At 42.2% G+C, this 21,364-nt stretch overlaps 1 protein-coding gene across 3 annotated transcripts; it reads left to right on the top strand.

Moving 5' to 3' along the window:
• The first annotated feature begins 760 nt into the window (after positions 1 to 760).
• On the top strand, positions 761 to 19,885 carry si:ch73-140j24.4 (uncharacterized). 3 transcript variants are annotated; one of them, XM_059502542.1, is made up of 9 exons: positions 761 to 1,100; positions 1,437 to 1,488; positions 2,474 to 2,635; positions 13,760 to 13,951; positions 14,783 to 15,037; positions 15,113 to 15,199; positions 15,906 to 16,008; positions 16,082 to 16,126; positions 17,311 to 19,885. In XM_059502542.1, the coding sequence occupies exons 1-9, from the start codon at positions 1,033 to 1,035 to the stop codon at positions 19,629 to 19,631; spliced, it is 3,285 nt and encodes a 1,094-aa protein (XP_059358525.1). In that variant the 5' UTR covers positions 761 to 1,032; the 3' UTR covers positions 19,632 to 19,885. The 3 variants fall into 3 exon arrangements, with proteins under 3 accessions (XP_059358525.1, XP_059358527.1, XP_059358528.1); XM_059502544.1 differs by having other exon boundaries at positions 762 to 1,100; positions 13,760 to 13,945; XM_059502545.1 differs by lacking the exons at positions 761 to 1,100; positions 1,437 to 1,488; positions 2,474 to 2,635 and having other exon boundaries at positions 13,809 to 14,400; positions 14,637 to 15,037.
• Positions 19,886 to 21,364: the final 1,479 nt, after the last annotated feature.

Here is a 21,364-nt window from a genome sequence, read left to right as displayed (position 1 = left end):
GTGGGGTACATTTGGTCCCCACAATGTACAGTAGCATAAACAAGTAGCTACACACACACACACACACACGAGCTGAAGAATACAGCTTAATGTACATATACACTTACATAAGTGTTTACTTGGTTGTAGTTCTACAAAACGAGCTCCACATAACTACATCAACTGAAATGACACAGAGGATCAGGAGAATAATGTGTTTAGGTTCAGAAGGAGATGATGCACATCCACGCCTGAGAATATACAAGTTTTTTTTTTTTTTTTTTTTACACATAAATCCAAGTATTGTACATGCAAAATGCAAAATGCCTCACATCTCTTGCAAAATGAAGCACTGCATTCAAAATATCACAAACACCTCTCAGAAAGCTAAAATCTGCAAACACATTTGCCTTAATATTAATTCCTGTTAGATTTTTGTCTTACATAGAGAATTATGTGTTGTGTTTTGCAAAAAGTGTTTTATGAAATTGAAAACTGAGTCAAATGCTGAGAATTAGTGTATGTTGTTGTAGATCTGGTGTGTGCTTCTGCTGTTTGAGAATCCGCTTTCTGAAACTGTGCGACAAGTTGGTAGTTGAAAAAAAACCCCAAAAAACTTAACAATCCGAGAGCGACTTCCAGTGGTCAGCGAATAAACTGTCCTGAAGAAACGTCATATAGTATACCCCCATGATGGCACTCCAATAATATTCCAGTTCACATGAGTCAGACTGTGTCTCATTATCGCAATGATTGATTGATTTTTGGGCATTAGGGAATAACATGTGCATCTTTCCAACTGTAAGGCACATAGGCTTTGCATATGCAAGCTACAGTATGTTGTTGACCACTGGCGGTGTGTTGAGCCGGGTTCCTCATCGAGCAGATACCGTGGAGCCGGTTCTGGTTCAGTTTCCGTGATCACGTGATTCCCGCCGCAGCCGAAGGAGAGCGGAGAGCGACTCAAGGAGCACCTTGATTTGACAGCATGCATTTCACAGACAGTGGGACAGTATTCTGAAGGCTGTGCGTTTACCCGCTCGTGTGTCACGCATGAATATGCTGCGCTTTATTCTGGACTGTCTGCGGCCGACACGAGCGCGCGCTGCAGCCGCTGCCAGGTACACAGACGCGCGCGGCTTTATCTTTACATCTTAGTAGCTTCATGCCATAATGCGTTTTAACCGACATCCTTCAAACATCATCATCATCACCGCTCGCGTCGAGGTTATTCATGCACTGAAGCAATGCCATAATGTTTGCATGCGCTGTAGAGGTGTGATTCATCATCCTGACATCATCTGACACATGGGTTGCATAATCTCACTCTACACATTTCTGCAGCAATCTCGTGTCTGCATGCGCTTAAATGAGAGAATCGTGCTGAAATCTTGCAGAAGTATTGGCATTTTGATGTAATGGGTGATATGTTTTCTTTTCGTTTAATGTTGTTTCAGGGACACGGAGCTTGAGGCTCAGGTCAACGCTTCAGATGATAATGAAATCAAGGTAGGCTACTGTCTTATTTTCCACGCTTGTTTATATGCACAGGAACTGAAAAACTGACGCACCGATGAGCGTCATAGTATTTTGTTTTCAATCAAACCAAAACGTCGCGTTGCTTTTCATCGTGTGTCGCACTGTATCGTAGTGACCCCCCCCCCCCCCCCCCCCCCCCCCCCAGCGAATAGGTTATTTGTCGCAATTTGTTTTGGCTTTTTTTATATCGCGTTTTGTGTGACATATTCTTATGCTTCGATTATTTTATTTTTCGTGATATGATTTTCTCAAAACACGGTTTGTGTGTGTGTGTGTGTGTGCATGGTTAGATGCCATACACGATTTATGAGAATTATGTCATTAATTGCCCTCCCTCATGTCGATCCAAACAGTCAGTCACTCATATTCAGAACACAAATTAAGATATTTTTGATGAAATCCGAGAGCTCTCTGACCCTCGCATAGACAGCAATCTTATTAACACAATCAGTAATGTAGTAAGGACATCGTTAAAATATTCCATGTGACACCAGGTGTCCAAACCTTAATTTTACGAAGCTACGAGAATACTTTTGGTGCGCAAAAGAAAACAAAAAATGACTTTCGGTCATACTGTAAAATAAAGTGCAACATAATCAAGACATCAAGTTAACGTGTCCCTGGGGCACAAAACCAGTCTTAAGTCGCTTTGTAGCAATAGCCAACAATACACTGAATGGGTCAAAATGATCAATTTTTCTTTCATGCCAAAAATCATTTGGATATTGAGTAAAGATCATGTTCCATGAAGATATTTAGTAAATTTTATTCCGTAAATATTTAAAAACTTCATTTTTGATTAATAGTATGCATTGCTAAGAATGAATTTGGACAACTTTAAAGATGATTTTCTCAATATTTAGATTGTTTTGCTCCCTCAGATTCCAGATTTTCAAATAAATGTATCTCAGACAAACATTGTCCTCTAACAATATATATATATATGTATCCTCAGGGTCTGCAGGATGAGGTGCACATGGAACAGGAGACCCTTCAGACGGTCAAGGCTTTGTGCCGTAACACACAGGAGACCGTAGAGATGCTGGAGGACAGGAAGACACAGCTGAAGGAAGAACTGAAGAAGATCTATGACCTCCAGAAACAGGAGAGGGAAGTGGTAAGCAAGCTTAAGATACCAAAGATTTCTGCAGCAGGAATTCTGCTGTTGTTCTGGGTTAATCAAAGGCTGATCTACTTCTATTGCCAGTGTCAAAGCCTTGGATTTGGTTGCCAGCTCTCTTTGTCTGATTGAATACAAGGCTGCATTTTGAATAATCATCAAAGTCATGCTGGCGGGACGTCCAGCCAAAAGAGCACTGCAGCAGTCTAGTCTTCAAATGCCAAGAAATTACTTAAAAGAGATGCTCAGTCTGTGCCTTTTATGTTAATGTCTCCTCTTTTACAGAGATTTAAAGTTTGCTTAAGCTATAAGATTGACTGATAATTGATTGTGCAATTGATACAGTTTTCTAAATATGCTGGGTCTCTAATAGCTTACAAACAGCTCTGCATTCAGCAGGAAACAGCCGTGTGTTCCCAGGTAAATGCCTTAATTAATACACTGTTCATATTAATGCTAAAGTGCAGAATGTTACAGTAATGAGCTGAACAAGCCTATACAAAAAACTCACATGGTGGAAGCTAAATAATGTCAAGCTGGACGAGTTAAAAAGATATCTCGACTAAATGTAAAAAGTAAAAAAATGGAAAATGCACATGCTCACACTAACACCGAATCATCAAAAGAGAAAGATGAAGCTATGAAGAACAGGAATTGACTGAATAATTTGAGATAAATTAATCTACTGGAGAAGAAGAAGAAGAAGAAGAAAGATGATTTTTGCAGCAGAAAGTTGGAGTTATGGCATCTAATATAAAGGGCTAAATGGACCATGAAGCTTAAACAGCTGAATAGTTAGTGAGGTCAACTAAATCATCATCATCATTTTTTTTTTTTACTTGAATGGTGTAGGATTAAGGGATTCGAAATATAAGAATGCAGAATAAGGCATTCATTTGTGCTTTATACAGCAAATATGCTATGGTCTTTAAAATGAAGTTACTGAAAATAGCCATATTTTTCCTATAGTAAAACACCACAGTATATGTGACTGTAGTAACCATTTTCTTTTTTCTTTCTTTCTTTTTATTTATTTATTTATTTATTTTTTGGTGGAGCATATTCATTTGTTGTAGTTTTGTTATTGACTATTGGGTGGCAGTATAGGGATGGGGATAAGTAGTAGGTTATTAGATATCATTATGGACAAGCTCGTCTTCTTCAAGCTTGTATAAAAAGCATTGAATAGACTTCACAAAACCAAGCTTTAGAAAGAAATATTTTGAGTAAGCATGGAACTGTCACACCCCATTGGACTTTTGTTGTGTTTGCATCCCTCATGTGCTCTGTTTGACCCAGTTTCTGTCTCTCCTTGATTAGTTTAGTTCCTTTGTGCCCTTATTTGGTCATGTTCCTGTTCCCCTCTAGTCTTCATTAGTTTACCTCCATTCACCTGAGTCTAGTTTATCACCTTCATTATCCTGTGTGTATTAGTTGGCCTCTTGTTGTTCTCCTTTGTCTGGATTTGTTGTATGTTGTGTTAGACCCTCTTCATTGTGTGGGTTACCATTAAAAGGATTTAGTGTTATAATCTTCGTCGTGCCTTCATCTCCCCTAACAGCAGTATTGTGACAAGAACTGAGGCCTATTACACAAAGTTTTAATACTACAACATGGCCATAACATTTTTTACAAAATAATTGGTGTTTAGGTATATTAGCACAGACTCTTCAGAGGTGGCATGAGTGCATTTACACTCCAATTAGAATTGCATAAATAATGCTTTTAAATCAATCAGTTTTAAATGGGAATTAATAGATTTAAATATGAAACTGCCAGTAGGTGGCAGCAAGTCTTAATGAGTGAGTCATTCATTCAACCGATTCTTTCAGAAAGAAGCCAGTAACTGATGAATCACACAATCATTGGCTCATTTTATTTTCAATGAAGTAATAAAACACAGCATTTTCTTGGCATATTTGAGCAAAAACAGTATATTGAGTTTAAAATGTAACATAATATTAATATGCATGAAATCAGTATCACATTTGTAACGGTGCAGATATTCAGGAAAAAGCACTCCTGCTCCTTAATAAACTATAGAATTTGTTGTAAACCTGAAATAAAGAATGGATAGAAGGACATTTTACCTTCATATCTTGTATTTTAGGGGCATCAAACTGCATTCTAGTAGGCTTCATCACACAGTCAGTCGTCCTGCATCATGATCATCATAAAGCAGCTCTAAGCAGTGTAAGATAATGGCCAGTTGAAAGAGCTACATCCCCCATATTCCCTAGAAAGCCATTAGTCAGCATATCAATACTTCTCAAAACGGAGGTAGATGAGATCTGCAGCTGCTTGAAGCAGAAGACAGCATTGATGGAGCATAAAAGGAAGGAGATACTGGTTTTTGAACAAATTAACAACATTGTTGTATTTACTGTAGATGCAAAGCTAAAGGAGTTTAAAGCTTCCCCTGGAGGAACAAGAACCATATTAGGTTATAAAAGATCATAGTTTCTTTCACTCAAAAGAAGTAACTGCGTTCAAAGATGGAAGCCGTGTAGTCTAAAAGGATAGTATTGTCTACAGGTTGGATCTTGTATTAGACAATGGACTGCTAAGGGTGGGAAGAAGAGTTAATAAGTCAGCAATGCCTATTATGATTAAACAATAAAGATTTCAAGAAAGATCACATCTGACCATATCAAGTGTTTAGTGGTTAGACATGATGCTACAGAGTGATTCTTACTTACATGGCAAGCTTTTTGGATTCAGACTCATGCATCAGTTGTACACACTTTGCTACTTGTCCACACTCTAAACACTGTCTTAAAAAAAAAAAAAAAAAAAAAAAGCCAAATAAGTGTCTCATATGGACTAGATAATGGTCAAATTGGTGCAAACAGACAGTTAGAAGAGGCTCTCGCTGCTTTGAATGTTGGTAAATCTTCACAAAGTCATTCTCAACAGAACGCTGAATCCAAGATTCACCATATGTGCCATACTTCTTTCTACTTCTTTTATTTAATGGTACAACGGTTTCATTTTTTTATGAATATCATCTACTACTGGGCAGTTCCACATCACTTTGAATCTTATCTTTAATATTTAATCTTTAATTCGTTTTTTTATTATTATTATTACTGTGAAATGAACTTTCATATTTGTATGATGCTAAATATATAAATAAAAAAAAAGAAAGACTGATTGAACTTATAACAATCTTGCAAAATTAATAAAGCTGGATTTTTTTTTTTTAAATCTTTAGCAATGCTGAGCCATTTATTCCACATTTGTTATAAAGTGAGCTGTATCATATACAGGTCCTTCCCAAAAAATTAGCATATTGTGATAAAGTTCATTATTTTCCATAATGTAATGATAAAAATTAAACTTTCATATTTTTAGATTCATTGCACACCAACTGAAATATTTCAGGTCTTTTATTGTTTTAATACTGATGATTTTGGCATACAGCTCATGAAAACCCAAAATGCCTGTCTCAAAAAATTAGCATATCATGAAAAGGTTCTCTAAACGAGCTATTAACCTAATCATCTGAATCAACTAATTAACTCTAAACACCTGCAAAAGATTCCTGAGGCTTTTAAAAACTCCCAGCCTGGTTCATTACTCAAAACCGCAATCATGGGTAAGACTGCTGACCAGAAGGCCATCATTGACACCCTCAAGCGAGAGGGTAAGACACAGAAAGAAATTTCTGAACGAATTGGCTGTTCCCAGAGTGCTGTATCAAGGCACCTCAGTGGGAAGTCTGTGGGAAGGAAAAAGTGTGGCAAAAAACGCTGCACAACGAGAAGAGGTGACCGGACCTTGAGGAAGATTGTGGAGAAGGACCGATTCCAGACCTTGGGTGACCTGAGGAAGCAGTGGACTGAGTCTGGAGTAGAAACATCCACAGCCACCGTACACAGGCGTGTGCAGGAAATGGGCTAACGGTGCCGCATTCCCCAGGTCAAGCCACTTTTGAACCAAAAACAGCAGCAGAAACGCCTGACCTGGGCTACATAGAAGCAGCACTGGACTTTTGGACAAATTTTGCATGTCATCCGGAAATCAAGGTGCCAGAGTCTGGAGGAAGACTGGGGAGAAGGAAATGCCAAAATGCCTGAAGTCCAGTGTCAAGTACCCACAGTCAGTGATGGTCTGGGGTGCCATGTCAGCTGCTGGTGTTGGTCCACTGTGTTTTATCAAGGGCAGGGTCAATGCAGCTAGCTATCAGGAGATTTTGGAGCACTTCATGCTTCCATCTGCTGAAAAGCTTTATGGAGATGAAGATTTCGTTTTTCAGCACGACCTGGCACCTGCTCACAGTGCCAAAACCACTGGTAAATGGTTTACTGACCATGGTATTACTGTGCACAATTGGCCTGCCAACTCTCCTGACCTGAACCCCAAAGAGAATCTGTGGGATATTGTGAAGAGAAAGTTGAGAGACGCAAGACCCAACACTCTGGATGAGCTTAAGGCCGCTATCGAAGCATCCTGGGCCTCCATAACACCTCAGCAGTGCCACAGGCTGATTGCCTCCATGCCACGCCGCATTGAAGCAGTTATTTCTGCAAAAGGATTCCCGACCAAGTATTGAGTGCAAAACTGAACATAATTATTTGAAGGTTGACTTTTTGTATTAAAAACACTTTTCTTTTATTGGTCGGATGAAATATGCGGATATGTCGGATGAAATTTTTTGAGACAGGCATTTTGGCTTTTTATGAGCTGTATGCCAAAATCATCAGTATTAAAACAATAAAAGACCTGAAATATTTCAGTTGGTGTGCAATGAATCTAAAATATATGAAAGTTTAATTTTTATCATTACGTTATGGAAAATAATGAACTTTATCACAATATGCTAATTTTTTGAGAAGGACCTGTATATTTTTATCTTATAAATTTATTATATAAGGAATGTTCCATTGCAAAAAAATATATATATAATTTTGTAAATTCTGTAAAAGTAAACTAACCCTCCAGACCAGATAATGTTCAGAAAATAAGATGCTGTATGGCTACAGTTTTGGAACCAAAAGTTAACAGTTTCTATAAACTTACTAGGGAATTAAGCTTAAATTGGGATAAGAATACATTCTGCCACTAATCACAATATGTTTGGGATCAGGGTTCCTACACATTTTCCATTTCTAAATATCATACTTTTCCAGACTTTGCTGATTTTCAGACCATATTTAACATAAATGTTTAGAGCATTATTTTCTGTTTTATATTTGGTATATAGTACAGTCATCTGTTAATATTTTTATTTTCTCAGTTTGTCTGTTTTTTTATTTTATTTATTTTATTTTCTTGTAGTGAAACCTACCATATAAAAGAAACCTTTTTGTGCCCTTGAGAAACTATTCACATCTGTATGGGGATTTTTTTTAGCACGCTTACACATTACAAACCTACTTCCTTTATGCATCACTGCCATTTTACTATGAATACAACAAGAGCATGGATGCACATGAATTAACATATCTATTTGGTCAAAGTGTGTATTTTCTTATTAGTTCCTCTGATATCAAGGTGTAATGTCCAACTTAACACATCCTCTGTGGTGGCGCACAAACCATACCACGAAATGGGCTGATGGCATAAAATTAGCCAAGTTCAAGGGTTTATAAAAAAGACAAGTATTTTGAAAAAGTGTTGAAAGTTTGGCTTTCGTTAGGGCAGTATGCCATATTTCAAAGCTTAAGGTCTCTTTAATGCATACTTTGTGGAGGCCAAGAAACCACACCGCAAAACGTCTCGGTTCCCTCCTTCAGGGAACGAGGGTTACCATACGTAACCAAGACGTTCCCTTTCAGTCGGTCACTCTCGACGCCACGTCAGTGACCGACGAATATGGGATCCCTATCAAAGCGCCATGGGTGCTGCCCCTTCCAGTGCCCTGTGCGGGCCACCTGCGCCCCTATTAGGTGTAGGCCGGGGCTCAGAACAAGTAGCTCCACTCACCGTTGTCAAAGCACTACCTCACTGGGTGAGATTGGATAACACTGGAAAATGTACCCGGTCCGCTTGGAGCCGGGATGCTGCGGAAGCCCCATCCTTCCCGAAGGAGGTCTCGGAGGCAAATACACATATAGCATCCGTTTAGGAGTATACGGAGAAATTTGAGGGGATTAAAACCCTCTTGGGAAGGCAGACGTCTGCCGGGGAAACACGGGCTCTAAGGCTATACCGTGGACTATACACATATGAGTACCGCTTAGGTCTCAATATGGAACCCACCCTTCCATGGTTCGCACGGATTCATCATGAAAGTCTGGCGCCGGATGTTCCGCCGCGTCCAGCTGCTTAGGGTGATGGAGGATCTCAACAGGGTCTACAGTACGGACACTCTGGAGCGGTTTAAGCAAGCCGACACATTAACCGGGGCCTCTCAGTGCCACTACCCGTTTGAGGTGAGAACGCAGGAGGATACCGGCTCTACACGAAGGCTATAGAACCTAACGAACGTGTTAGGGGTCGCCCAGCCCGCAGCTCTAAAAATATCTGTCAGCGAGGCACCACGAGCCAGTACCCAGGAGGATGCGACACTTCTAGTTGAGTGAGCTCGCAACCTGAACGGGCAGGGCACATCCTGAGCCTGATAAGCCAGGGTTATGGCATCCACAATCCAGTGGGCCATCCTCTGCTTAGAGACGGCACTCCCCTTCTGCCGGCCTCCGTAACAGACAAAGAGCTGGTCTGAGGTCCTGAAGCTTTGTGTCCGGTCTACGTAGCACCTTAATGCTCGAACGGGACAAAGCAAAGCCAGGGCTGGGTCTGCCTCCTCCAGGGGCCGCGCTTGCAGGTTCACCACTTGGTCTTTGAAGGGTGTAGTGGGAACCTTGGGCACGTAGCCAGGCCGGGGCCTCAAGATTACCTGGGAGTCAGCCGGCCCGAACTGTAGGCACGAATCGTCGACCGAAAATGCATGCAGGTCCCCTACCCTCTTGATGGAGGCCAGTGCAAGCAGGAGCAGAGTTTTCAATGAAAGAAACTTTAGCTCAACTGAATGCAAAGGCTCGAATGGGCCCTGCTGTAGTGATTTAAGCACTAGAGACAGGTCCCAAGAGGGTATACGGGGGGCCGGGAAGGATTTAACCTCCTGGCCCCTCTAAGGAACCTGACGATGAGGTCATGCTTACCCAGAGACTTCCCATTCACGGGGTCATGGTACGCAGCAATAGCGGCAACCTGGACTTTGAGGGTGGAGGGAGACAGCCTTCGCCCAATCCTTGCTGCAGAAGTGATAGCACGACCGCAATCGGGCATCTTCGGTGGTCTTCTCGGCAGGAAGAACACCACTCAATGAACAGGTTCCACTTCAAGGCATAAGCGTGATGGTGTTCGCTACCTCTTGGGGTAGGTCAACTAGAACCTCCGCGTCCCGTCCAGGGACCAGACATGGAGTTTCCAAAGGTCTGGACGCGGGTGCCAAATGGTGCCCCAACTCTGAGTCAGTAGATCCTTCGTCAGAGGAATTGGCCAAGGAGGGGCTGTCACAAGGAGCACTAGTTCGGGGAACCAGGTCCACGTGGGCCAATACGGCGCTACTAGCAAGACTTGCTCCTTGTCCTCCCGGACTTTGCACAGTGTCTGTGCGAGAAGGCTCACTGGGGGAAACGCATACTTGCGTAGGTCCTGCGGCCAGCTGTGTTCCAGTGCGTCCGTGCCGAGAGTTCCCTCGGTCAGGGAGTAGAAAAACTGGCAGTGAGAGGTCTCTAGAGAAGCAAACAGGTCTACTTGAGCGGCTCCGAACCGTCTCCAAATCAGCTGGACCGTTAGGGGATGGAGTCGCCATTCTCCCGGGAGCATTGCTTGAGACAGCTCGTCGGCTGTACGATTGAGCAGGCCTGGAATGTGAACGGCACGAAGTGACCTCAGAACCTTCTGACTCCTAAGGAGGAGGTGGCGAGCGAGTTGCGACATGCGATGGGAGCGCAGACCACCTTGTCGGTTGATGTACGCAACGGTCTTAGTGTTGTCCCTTTGGACCAGCACATGCTTGCCTCATAAGAGACCTTTGAGACGGTTCAAGGCAAGGTGTACTGCTAGCAACTCTAGGCATTTGTGCCACAGCAGCTGCGGGCCCGTCCAAACCCATGAGACTGCATGCCCATTGTACGTGGCCCCCCAGTCGGTGGTGGAGGCATCCGTGTAAACCACAGCATGCCTGGAGATCTGCTCTAGGGGCACCCCTGCCCGGAGAAATGCAAGATCTGACCATGGAGTGAGGGTTTGGCGACAGGCCGGTGTAACTTGGACCCGGTGAGTGCCGTGCTTCCACACCCACCTCGGGACTCGGCCATAAAGCCAGTGCTGGAGCGGTCTCATATGTAATAGGCCGAGCAGAGTAAGTGCCGCCGCGGCCGCCATATGCCCCAGGAGCCTCTGAAAGAGTTTCAGTGGGACCGCTGTCCTGCTCTTGAACGTATTCAAGCAGGCTAGCACCGACCGCGCACGTTCCTCTGTGAGGCATGCTGTCTGTTCGACCGAATCCAACTCCATATCGAGAAAAGAGATCCTCTGCCAAGGGAGTTTGCTCTTTTCCGAGCTGACCTGAAGGCCCAACAGGCTCAGGTGCCAGAGCACCACATCCCTGTGCTCGCACAACTGATCTCGAGACTGTGCTAGTATCAGCCAATCGTCTAAGTAGTCGAGAATGCAAACACCCTGCTCTCTGAGGGGAACGAGAGCTGCCTCCGTGACTTTCGTAAAGACACGGGGAGACCGGGACGGCCCGCAGGGCAGGACCTTGTACTGATATGCCAGTCCTTCGAACGCAAACCGCAGAAAAGGTCTGTGGCGCGGAAGGATGGACACATGAAAGTACACGTCCTTCAGGTCGATCGCTGCAAACCAATCTTGGGCACGGACGCACCCGAAAATGCGTTTTTGTGACAACATTTTGAATGGTAGCCGATGGAGGGCCCGATTCAAAACTCGCAGATCCAAGATCGGTCGTAACCCACCGCCTTTCTTGGGTACAATGAAGTACGGGCTGTAAAACCCCATCCTCATATCGGCTGGAGGGACCGGCTCTATCGCGTCCTTCGCCAGTAGGACTGCGATCTCTTCCCGCAGGACAGGGGCATCGGACGCTTTCACTGTAGTGAAGCGGACACCGCAGAGCTTGGGGGGGATGACGGGCGATCTGAATCGCATAGCTGAGGCTGATGGATCCCAGAAACCAGCGAGACAGGCTGGGTAGCGCTGACCAGGCGCTTAAAAAACATACAAGCGGGACCAGCGGAACCACAGCCGTACCCGCAGTGGGGCAGCGAGGTGGAACACAGGGACCCAACTCGAGCGGCTTGTGGGCAGGCCGGAGTGTGGTGCGAGTGTAGGGTGCAGGGCTCACCTGGTTCCCACGGGTTGGCAGAGGGTGCATGAGTAGGGCCTTTGTTGACGCTCTCGAACCGCCCGCTGCTGCCATCTGGCGATGGAGAAGGATGAGTGAGGTCCGGAGCTTGGCCGTCCACAACTCTCCGTGCCCTCCTGGGACCCAGAGAGGGAGAAAACTGCTCTCCTGTCGAGATTTCCAGATTCTCCGCTTGGCCCTCCTCCAGGGGAGGGAGAGGTGCCTCCACCATCCCCCAAAAAGCAGCTACCTCTCTCTGGGTCACCCGTCCCGGGGCCTCTTGCTCTTCTGCTCACCGCCAAGTTTGACGGGGGCCGGGACGGGAGGGGCAGCCTGCCTGCGCCCAGCTTCACGGCACCACTTGGAGGCTGCTGCAGATGCGGCGCGTGAGTGGGGGCGGATGCAGGGGGCTTCTGGGCAGCCGAGACTTGCTGGGCCAAGTTCTCGAGTGCCTACAGACTCGGGAAGGAAGCACCGGGTCTCCACGCCAGGAGGAGGCGGACTTAGGACACAATTGCATCGCTGAAGGTAGCGGAGCCTGGTTCGCAGCTCCGAGATGGTAATATTCCCACAGTGAGAACATGACTCATTCACGAAAGCCACCTCAGCGTGCTCGACGCCCAGACACGTGAGGCAGCGATCGTGACCATCACCCGTTGCCAGGTAACGATCGCACCCAGAAACGCACGGGTGAAACGGCATCCTTATAAGGACGATCCGTCGTCTTTACAAAGACGCACCCGTGAAGCTCTTTTAGAGAAATTTGCTCTTTAGAAAATGCTCTTTTAGTGCTGAGGCGCACAGGGGAATTGGCCATTTGCAACATGACAGGGGTAGTGCAGCCTGAAGTGTGCAATTCACTCGACACAGGAACGACCGCCGCTGAAGCGCCGTCTCGCCAACACACGAAGTTTCCGAGAGCGTGCTGAACTCGTAGTTCACAGCAGACACAGTTGAGCAGAGCAATACTAACGCTCGGCTCCGAAGCGAAAAGCTGGAATGCATTGCACCTGCTGCCTTCTTATACTCACGCAGTGATCAGCGGCAGCTGGATGCAATAATTGCATGCCAATGTGCATTGGCTTGTTTAGTTTATACTCGAAGTAGATTGGTCTATCGAAGCTATATCCCATATTCGTCGGTCACCGACGTGGCGTCGAAAGTGACCGACTGAAAAGGAACAGGTGTTTTTCGTGCACACATAAAAGTCTGTATAAATTTGTTTTATTTTAGCAAAGGTCCTGAAGACTATGTAAAAGGGTGTTAAGAATATTGTGAGAAGAAACCCAAAATGCCCATAACCTGCAATTTTGCATAATGAAAAAGTGCACCTTGAATTCATTCAGTTGAATTTTGTATTAGACTTCTTCTACAGTACATTCATTTTAAATAAATTCTAAAAAATTTTATAATAAATAAATAAATAAAATATGGGCAAAATGTAATATTTTCCCATACTATGCTTTTTTATTTTCCATACTTTTCCAGACCTGGAAAATACTCAAATTCCATGCTTTCCAAACCCAGTATGAACCCTGTGGGGTATATCCTACTTTGTGCACCAGAGTGAAAACAGCAGTTAGCCTAATATTTGGGCGATGCCATCTGTGTGTGTGTGTGTGTATGTGTGTCTGTCTGTGTGTGTGTGTATGCGTGTGTGTGTGTGTGTGTGTGTGTGTGTGTCTGTGTGTCTGTGTGTGTGTGTGTGTGTGTGTGTGTGTGTGTGTCTGTGTGTGTGTGTGTGTGTGTGTGTGTGTGTGTGTGTCTGTGTGTGTGTGTGTGTGTGTGTGTGTGTGCAGCTGCAGTCGCTGCAGGAGGAGCAGCAGGAGCTGGAGCAGACCGTGCAGCAGTATGACGTAGAGCTGTGTGCAGCGGCTGAAGATCTCCTGCAGCTCCAGCAGGAAGTGTCTTACACCAGAGCACACGCAGAGAGCCTGCATCTACAGGTCACTCCGCTGCAGGACGTGTTCGAGGAGATTATACAGGTCACAGTTCAGTCACCTTCCTCTTTTTCTCCTTGCTTACATTTGGTACCAGTTCACCCAGTATGTTTCAACATCCATTGGCTTCTAATTAGTAACTTGTTTTAATATCCAATTAAAATGGGTTAAAAGTGGTTTTAGACGGCGTATCAAAAATAATGACTTTCCATAATCAGTGAATTTACTCATCAAAATTGTAGTTTAGTATAAAATTTACTTAATTTAATTGTATGTTTTTGGTTAGTTTTATAAAAAAGACTAGCTACTAACAACCTCCCTGCAGATCCAAAATGAAAGCATAGCCTTTAGGAGTGGGAATCTGTGGAAACCCATAAAAACCTGATATAAATAGAAAAAAGAGAAATGTGCAGGATACCAACATTTCAGTTGTTTATTTTTAATACTGGTAAAAAAGTCACAATTCTGATGCCAGTCTAAGTTTTTATTGTTAATTTCATGTAACATTCCTAGTCACGAGTGATAACCTCAGATTTATTCAATAAATGACTGAATTACAATAATAGCATAACTTTTACATCAAAGTGTTCACCAGCACCTGGTTGAGAACCACTGTAATGTGAACCTTAGTTTTAATATTCTGATAAATTGGGACACCTTTTTACCATTGAGATGACTGGAAAAAATGTCCCAATTTTTCTGAATTAGAGAAATAGGAATGTTAAAAATGGTCAAGAACAACAACCTACTGTTGGACCACTTGTGATTGATTAACCCAATAAAAAATACTGTCTCTTGTGCAATCTCCAAACCTGTTTACACTCTGTAAACATAATGTTATTTTTTTTTATCTGTATTTTATTTATTTCCTTTTTTGACTAGGTTAAAAAGAAGCTGGCTGAGCTGGTTGCTGGCCTCATAAGCGTTGAAAGTTCAGTGGCTGAGATGACAGAAGAAGCTGCTTGTGTCGGTTTGGACCAGGAGCTGGAAGAACACATGGATGATGTAGAAAGCGAGTGTAATCATGTCTACAGTGAGCAGATCAAGTCCAGACCAGAAAGAGAGGAAGTGAATGATGTCGAGCAAGAGAACACAGTAGAGGAGCTTGATAAAATGCAGTGTTCAATGGAGAACTTGGTATGAACATTAGCATTCATATGAATGTGTCGTTTGCTACTAGTTACTAGTTTCCTGATGTGTTCCTGATTCTAGAAGAGCAGCGGCTCATCGTCTTTCACAGAGATCACACTGACAGAGGTTAAAGAGGAGGATGTTATGTTCAGATCAGCCACTCCTCAGGTAGGACACACTTGCAGTGTTACAGTATGACTGAGCATTTTGCATCGTGAGATGTGTGCAGTCATTTTTACAAACAGCTATTTTACGAACAGACAAAACTTCTCCAGGCCCCCAAAATACCCTTAGACTCCAGAGGGTTAAATAACTCTTAACTCCTTCAGAGTGCTTATTTATATTCAGTTCTGTTGATTGCCTAAAAATTGTATTGCTTGTTTATGTGCTGTATGTAATTTTTTTTGACTAAAATACCAGTTATTTAGAACACATGCTCAGTTCAGTTACTTTTTTTCTCCGAATAAAAAATGCTAACTCCAGTTATTCTTCTTTTGAAATGTGTGTTCTGTGTCTGAATGTCTGTTTTTGTTTTGGTCTGTGTGACTCCGCCCACTGCCAGTTGTCCTAAAACACTGCATTTTGTAGCCATGGAAGTCAGCAAATTGCAGATTGCACCAAACCTAAAAAGCCTCAGTATCCATCTGAAACGCTCTTTGACCAGAGGATAATACAACTAATAAGTTTACAGTGTAAAGCTCATTGCCTGACATTGTCAGTTGCGCTCGTTTTTTGTTGCATCTGGCAACCCGTGTGAACACACACACACACACACACACACTGGTCTGATGTGCTCACACCGTGTCCTTATGCAGCGCTGAGTTTCCTGCAAAAACAGGACACTCAGTAACTTATGTTTTCTGTCTTCAAACAGTCTGACTCTTCTGACATGGAGAAGGAGGACTTTGAGATTATTCATCCCAGTCAGACGACAAACAAACAGTTTGACTTCTTCCATCCAAACCCCTTCACTGATGGTTAGTGATTGTTATGGCATGATTGTGTTCATACTTTTTCATGTGACTCAACTTATTTTTCAATAATTTCCAGGCGATGTATTTGGAGAGGACCACTTTCCAAAGGTTGATGTAACAGGTTAGTAACTTTCAGTTTTAAACATTTCCTTATTTTGCCTGTAATGGTGTATATACATTCTTGGCACAACGTTTTATTTTTTTTAAACTATTACTAAAACTGCAATAAATGCACAACTTTAAAACCAACTTCCACTAGCTACTAATTTAACTACAGTTACAGAACTATAGTCACTATACATCATGGTGAGAGCGCTACACAATTTTTTTTCTTAAAAAGGGTTACAATTTAACATTAGACCGTTATAACCTTGGGTTGTGAAATCCTGCAATTGTTTTAACAGGTTGCATGCTGTGTTTGATCAATAAAAGATATTGCAGATATCCAAATTAAGCCCAAGGTTAACCTGGGGTTTGCAGTGTGAAACTATGAAACCTGAAGATTAGTTCAAATTATAATTTGAACATTGTGAAACATGGAAAAATAACCATAATTATGTTAACCCATGGTTTACAATGACAAAGCCAAACAATTTTTAGGTCCAGGTTCACTAACATATTGTACCACCGCTTCTTTTAGCGTTAAAAATTACTGTCAGGATTTACAAAAGACGCTGTGAAACATTAGCAATGAAAATCTGTGGACAGATATTTTTCAGAATAACCTTATTGCATATGCATTTCCAGGCGTTTCCCTTTTAGATGCAAAATAATTATGGGAGGAGTTTTTTAACTGAATCATGAATTGTGATTTCATTTACAGTAGTCAGTTTACTGGTATTTGAGCCACTATTTAATGCCCTCCAAAAAAAGCATTTCTTAACCCATTTTGCACCTGTGTTTTTAGTCGATTACCTGATTAATTGCGACCGTATGCTAATTTGCAGTGCTCCTGGTGGATTGCATTGGTCATTATGAATTTTGATCAGGATGTATTTTTTAAGTAGAGCAACAGCAAAACTTTCCACTCACGTGAGTGCTTTTATGGGATGCGATCTTACGTCAATTTGCCCTGTTTGGTAAATCTGGCCCTTAATATGAAAAGCTCAGTTCTGCACAGGAATATCTACATGAGAGCATGTTTGATTATCACCTAAGTTTGTCACACTAGACAGCTGCTTGTTACTGAAAAGGTTTGAAAAAGCTGATGATACATATGTATTGGTTTGTAGCACAGAAATGCACAGAGGAAAATAATAAATCAATCCACAAGACAGTGACTAATATGGTGCTGTTTTCTCTCAGAGCAATTACCCAGGGACCCGTTTAAAGGCACAGACCCTTTCGCCTCTGACTCTCTCTTGGTTAACATGTCAGAAGAAAAGCATTGTCAGGATGACTTCATCCCTGCAGAGAACAGTCTTCCAGAAAATGTACACAACCCACTCCAATCTGTCGTTAAAGACTACGGCACTTTTAATGCTCCCATCACCTTGCCACCAGATACTGATAGCACACAGTCCACTGGAAAGCGTGACAGCGGTGTGTCCATGTCCACCGAAAGCAGGAGTCTCAAATCTTGCAGCGATAATGGGTCTGAGCTTGGGACAAACACCGCACCAGACCAAAATCACGATGCTGTGCAGCCAGATCTATCAGCTGAAGCTGTTAGCCCCCAGTTCAATGACGAGTGTGTCCTTGAATCAGGCTCTAGTCACAGTTCTACAGTGTTTAATTCCTTCGATGCCGATTCCAATGTATTCGCTGAAGAGGAGGAGGACAGGGTTGACGTTCAGACTGGATCTGGCTTAATTAAAAGAGCTAACTCTCTGTGTGGTCTGCAGAGCATCATTGCAGGGTCCTATACTGGGTTTCCTCTAAGTCCATGTGACCCTGATCCACTCCCAGGAGATTTCCATAAGACCTTTGAACATCATATTATCACTTCTGAACAAAATGCAGAGAATGACAAAGAACTCATAATAACTGAGCGTTTATCTCCAGATGATAGTCCAGGTCCGCTGTGTGAACAGCTGCATGATATAAACAGTAGCTCTCCTTCCATTTCTCCTTCTCAAGCTTCTGCTTCAGATGTATACGACTACAAATATGGAGATATGTTCTTCTTCACTGTGAGATTAGATCCCGGCAGCCCTGAACTACATAATCAAAGTCCAGTTTGTCCTGAACACAATGATGTAAAGAGAGAGGAGTCCGATGGACAAATGAATTGGAAGGACACCTCTATGAGCCCTGAATTTAATGATGAAGATGAATTTGAATGCTTCAGTCCAAAGACTGAAGACACAGAACAACGCACTAACGACGAGAACGAAGTGGAAGTGGAAATCGTTAAACATGAGGAAATATTAGTGCCTGATTCTGAAAAGGTGGTTTTAGATATTCCATGTCTTACATTTAATGATTCAAATGCTTGCCAAAGTGTGCTTGAGTCAGAGTGGAATGACCAATGTATGGAAAATCCAGATGTAGCTGAACCTGTTACCGAATTATCCATCTTGAACACGGAAAGCAATCAGCCAAACTATACAGCTCAAGACACCTTTTGTCTGTTTAGTAACACAGAAACATCAGCTACTGATCAGTTTTGTGCCAATAAACAACTCATCCCTGAATCCAGTAGTTCACAACACAAACCATCATCCTCTGAAGGCTTGGCCATGAGTAAACTTGAACTCCAGTATTTTGACCCATTTAGTCCCATACCTGCTGAGCCAGTCAAAGGAGTGTCTGATTTAGAAGAAATGAACACTGTTAACTCGTTCTATCATGAAGCTCCAAGACTAGATTCTGGTTATCATGAAGTTGGTTCTCCAACTCCTTATAGTCCAGAACCTGCTGACAAAACCAAATGTAGCATTGATCTTCAAGGCCCAGGTTTGGAAGCCAGGAAGCAGAGCAACTCTGATATCCACGTCCCTGATCCATTTAGCCCCGAATCCGTCGATACAGGGATATTTGACTCGGAAACGGAAAACTGTGAGTCTGGTTATATGATGACTACGTGTCAACTCTTCAGTTCTCAACCAGTTTACACAGATTTAAATCATCTGGAGGAGAAGCAGATATCCTGTGATCATCTCAGTGGATCCGAACATGATGATTGTTACCCCTTTGGTTCTTGCCCATCTAATGAAGAGAGTTATGCTTATTGTAGTGAAGAAAAACTCATTGAACCAATCCGAGAAGTATCTGATGCTTCAAGAGAATCCAAAGCTTGCTCTATAGTGTCAAACGCTAGTGATTCCTCTCAAGTATTTCACTGTGGTTCGGTGTGGGGAACCTCTGAAATGAGCTTTCCCGACTCTGAATTGCTTGACCCAATGAAAAACAACATTTTTGATTTTAATACAATGGATGTTGGCTCGTGTGTGTCCAACGAAAGCCAAGAAGCTGAAGAGGTTCAACATGGTGCTGGAAAGGGGACGAAAAACGTCCCAGACCTGGTTGAAATTGACTATTTCTGTTCTGAGCTCAGTAAAATGGTATCCTCAAGTTCGTCTGATTCTGTTCAGCAGAGCGTTGCTGAGATGTTATTCGGCGCTGATCCAAACACTTCAAGCTTTTACCCCTGGGATTTTGAAAAGCCACAACACAGTTGTTAGTTTTCACACCCCATGCGCTTCAATCATTCTCATTAACTCACAGTTGCGTTTTCATCTGACTTTCCATTGTTACGTGGGGAAACTATAAATTAATTGTCTAAGTGTAAACATTTGTAAATGTCAAAGAACGTCTAAATTTCACGTGATTCACTTTTGTAGCTGCATTTCTAATTGTTGTAGTCTTTCCATTATTTAAAAATATAACCAAATACTAACTGTTGATCTGTAGCATAATAAATATTTAGCATTTTAAACTTCCTCTGCTGGACTTTGGAGTTATGTCCATTCAACATGAATTCTGAGATTATTTTCACTAAATGCATTTGGATGAAATATTATTACAATGCAGTGCATGTATCTTATATGTTTGTACAGATAGCAAGTGGCATTTATCATCAAATGGACAGATGTGGAACAAAACAAGACAGTTATTTTTTTTTTATTATTATCTGTCCTAGGTCTAATATTTTGTTTATTGTATGTGAAAACTTTACAGAGATATTTGTTTGTTGTGCTCAAGCAACTGCACCTTAAGATGATTTCCCTGAAAACACATGAAGAAACATTGCTGCATGATTAATAATCACTCACGACTTGCTTACGTGTTACTAACCTTCAAACAGATCAACAAAAATGCAGTTTTATTAAATGTTATACATAAGGCAGAGGCCACAATTTTGCCATTTACAGTGTAAATGCTTACCATGACTAATAAATGAGTTAACTCTAATCTGTAAAGGTCACTCTTAAATTCAGTCATACAGTAACAACATTTGATCCAAACTACAGTAACACTAAACTATATGCACTACAGTAGTATAAAGGACCTTACTATTTACATTAAAGCTAGGGTGGGCAGTTCATGCTCTACTTGTGTCATCTAGCGTAACCACAAAAATAAAGCATGTTTTCAAACAAACTTTGCAAAAAGTGTTTACCATTGATTTGGTTGTCTGTGACTGTACATTTTGACAAGTGCATTTGAATGGCTCTCATCTGAGATAACGTTATCAGTTCTTGGAGTCTCTACTACCAAACTGTTGAGTTTGAATGCGTTTGATTAGAGGACATACAAAATAAGTACTTAAGTACCAGGATTGGAGTCACTGCTTCAGAAAACAAAGCAGGTATAGAAGAGGGATCGATGACTGTATCTGTCAATACTGTTTAAAACATGTTGCATTGCTTCTGAATTAAATGATAGTTAAAACACTAAACTGAAAGACTGAAGTTTATATGTCACAGTGATAATAATGTGATTATATGTTACAATGTATTTGTGGAGTGTGGAAAATGTGGAAGTTGCTTATGAAATAGTAAAAACAAATAATTTTATATCTGCAGTTATATACACAGGGAATTTGAAATGGAAGAATGTGAATGAATACCAGAATAAATAAATCACACATCTCAAAACTGTTGTGAAAGCTTCTTGAAGACACCAGCACAGGTGAGAATATATGGCCCCGAATGAAGCCTGAACTAAAGATGATCGCAGTACATTTCTAGAAGGGCATAAAACTCCATGTCCATGAGTTCAGCAGTCATTGTATGCTACGAATATGAAACAAAGCACTCAAAGTGAATACTTTAATTGATATATGACTGCAGTTGAACATAGAGAGCAAAATGTATGAGTTCTACTTTGTAGTGAGTGTTCCTTGTCAGAATGTTATTTTTTTTTTGGTCTGTGTGACTTCGCCCATTGCCAATTTACCCAATAGTATTTCGAC

The sequence above is a fragment of the Carassius carassius genome, chromosome 20 (assembly GCF_963082965.1).
Source record: "Carassius carassius chromosome 20, fCarCar2.1, whole genome shotgun sequence".
Taxonomy (NCBI): Eukaryota; Metazoa; Chordata; class Actinopteri; order Cypriniformes; family Cyprinidae; genus Carassius; species Carassius carassius.
The sequence above is the reverse complement of the archived record's forward strand: the minus strand, read 5'-3'. Positions and strand labels throughout refer to the sequence as shown.

Bases quoted from the DNA above. Each gene is read 5' to 3' on its own strand.
- si:ch73-140j24.4 (XM_059502542.1), top strand. From the start codon at position 1,033: ATGAATATGCTGCGCTTTATTCTGGACTGTCTGCGGCCGACACGAGCG. The intron at 1,489-2,473 runs GTAGGCTACTGT...ATGTATCCTCAG, and splicing joins CAGATGATAATGAAATCAAG to GGTCTGCAGGATGAGGTGCA. The intron at 13,952-14,782 runs GTTCAGTCACCT...TTTTTTGACTAG, and splicing joins AGGAGATTATACAGGTCACA to GTTAAAAAGAAGCTGGCTGA.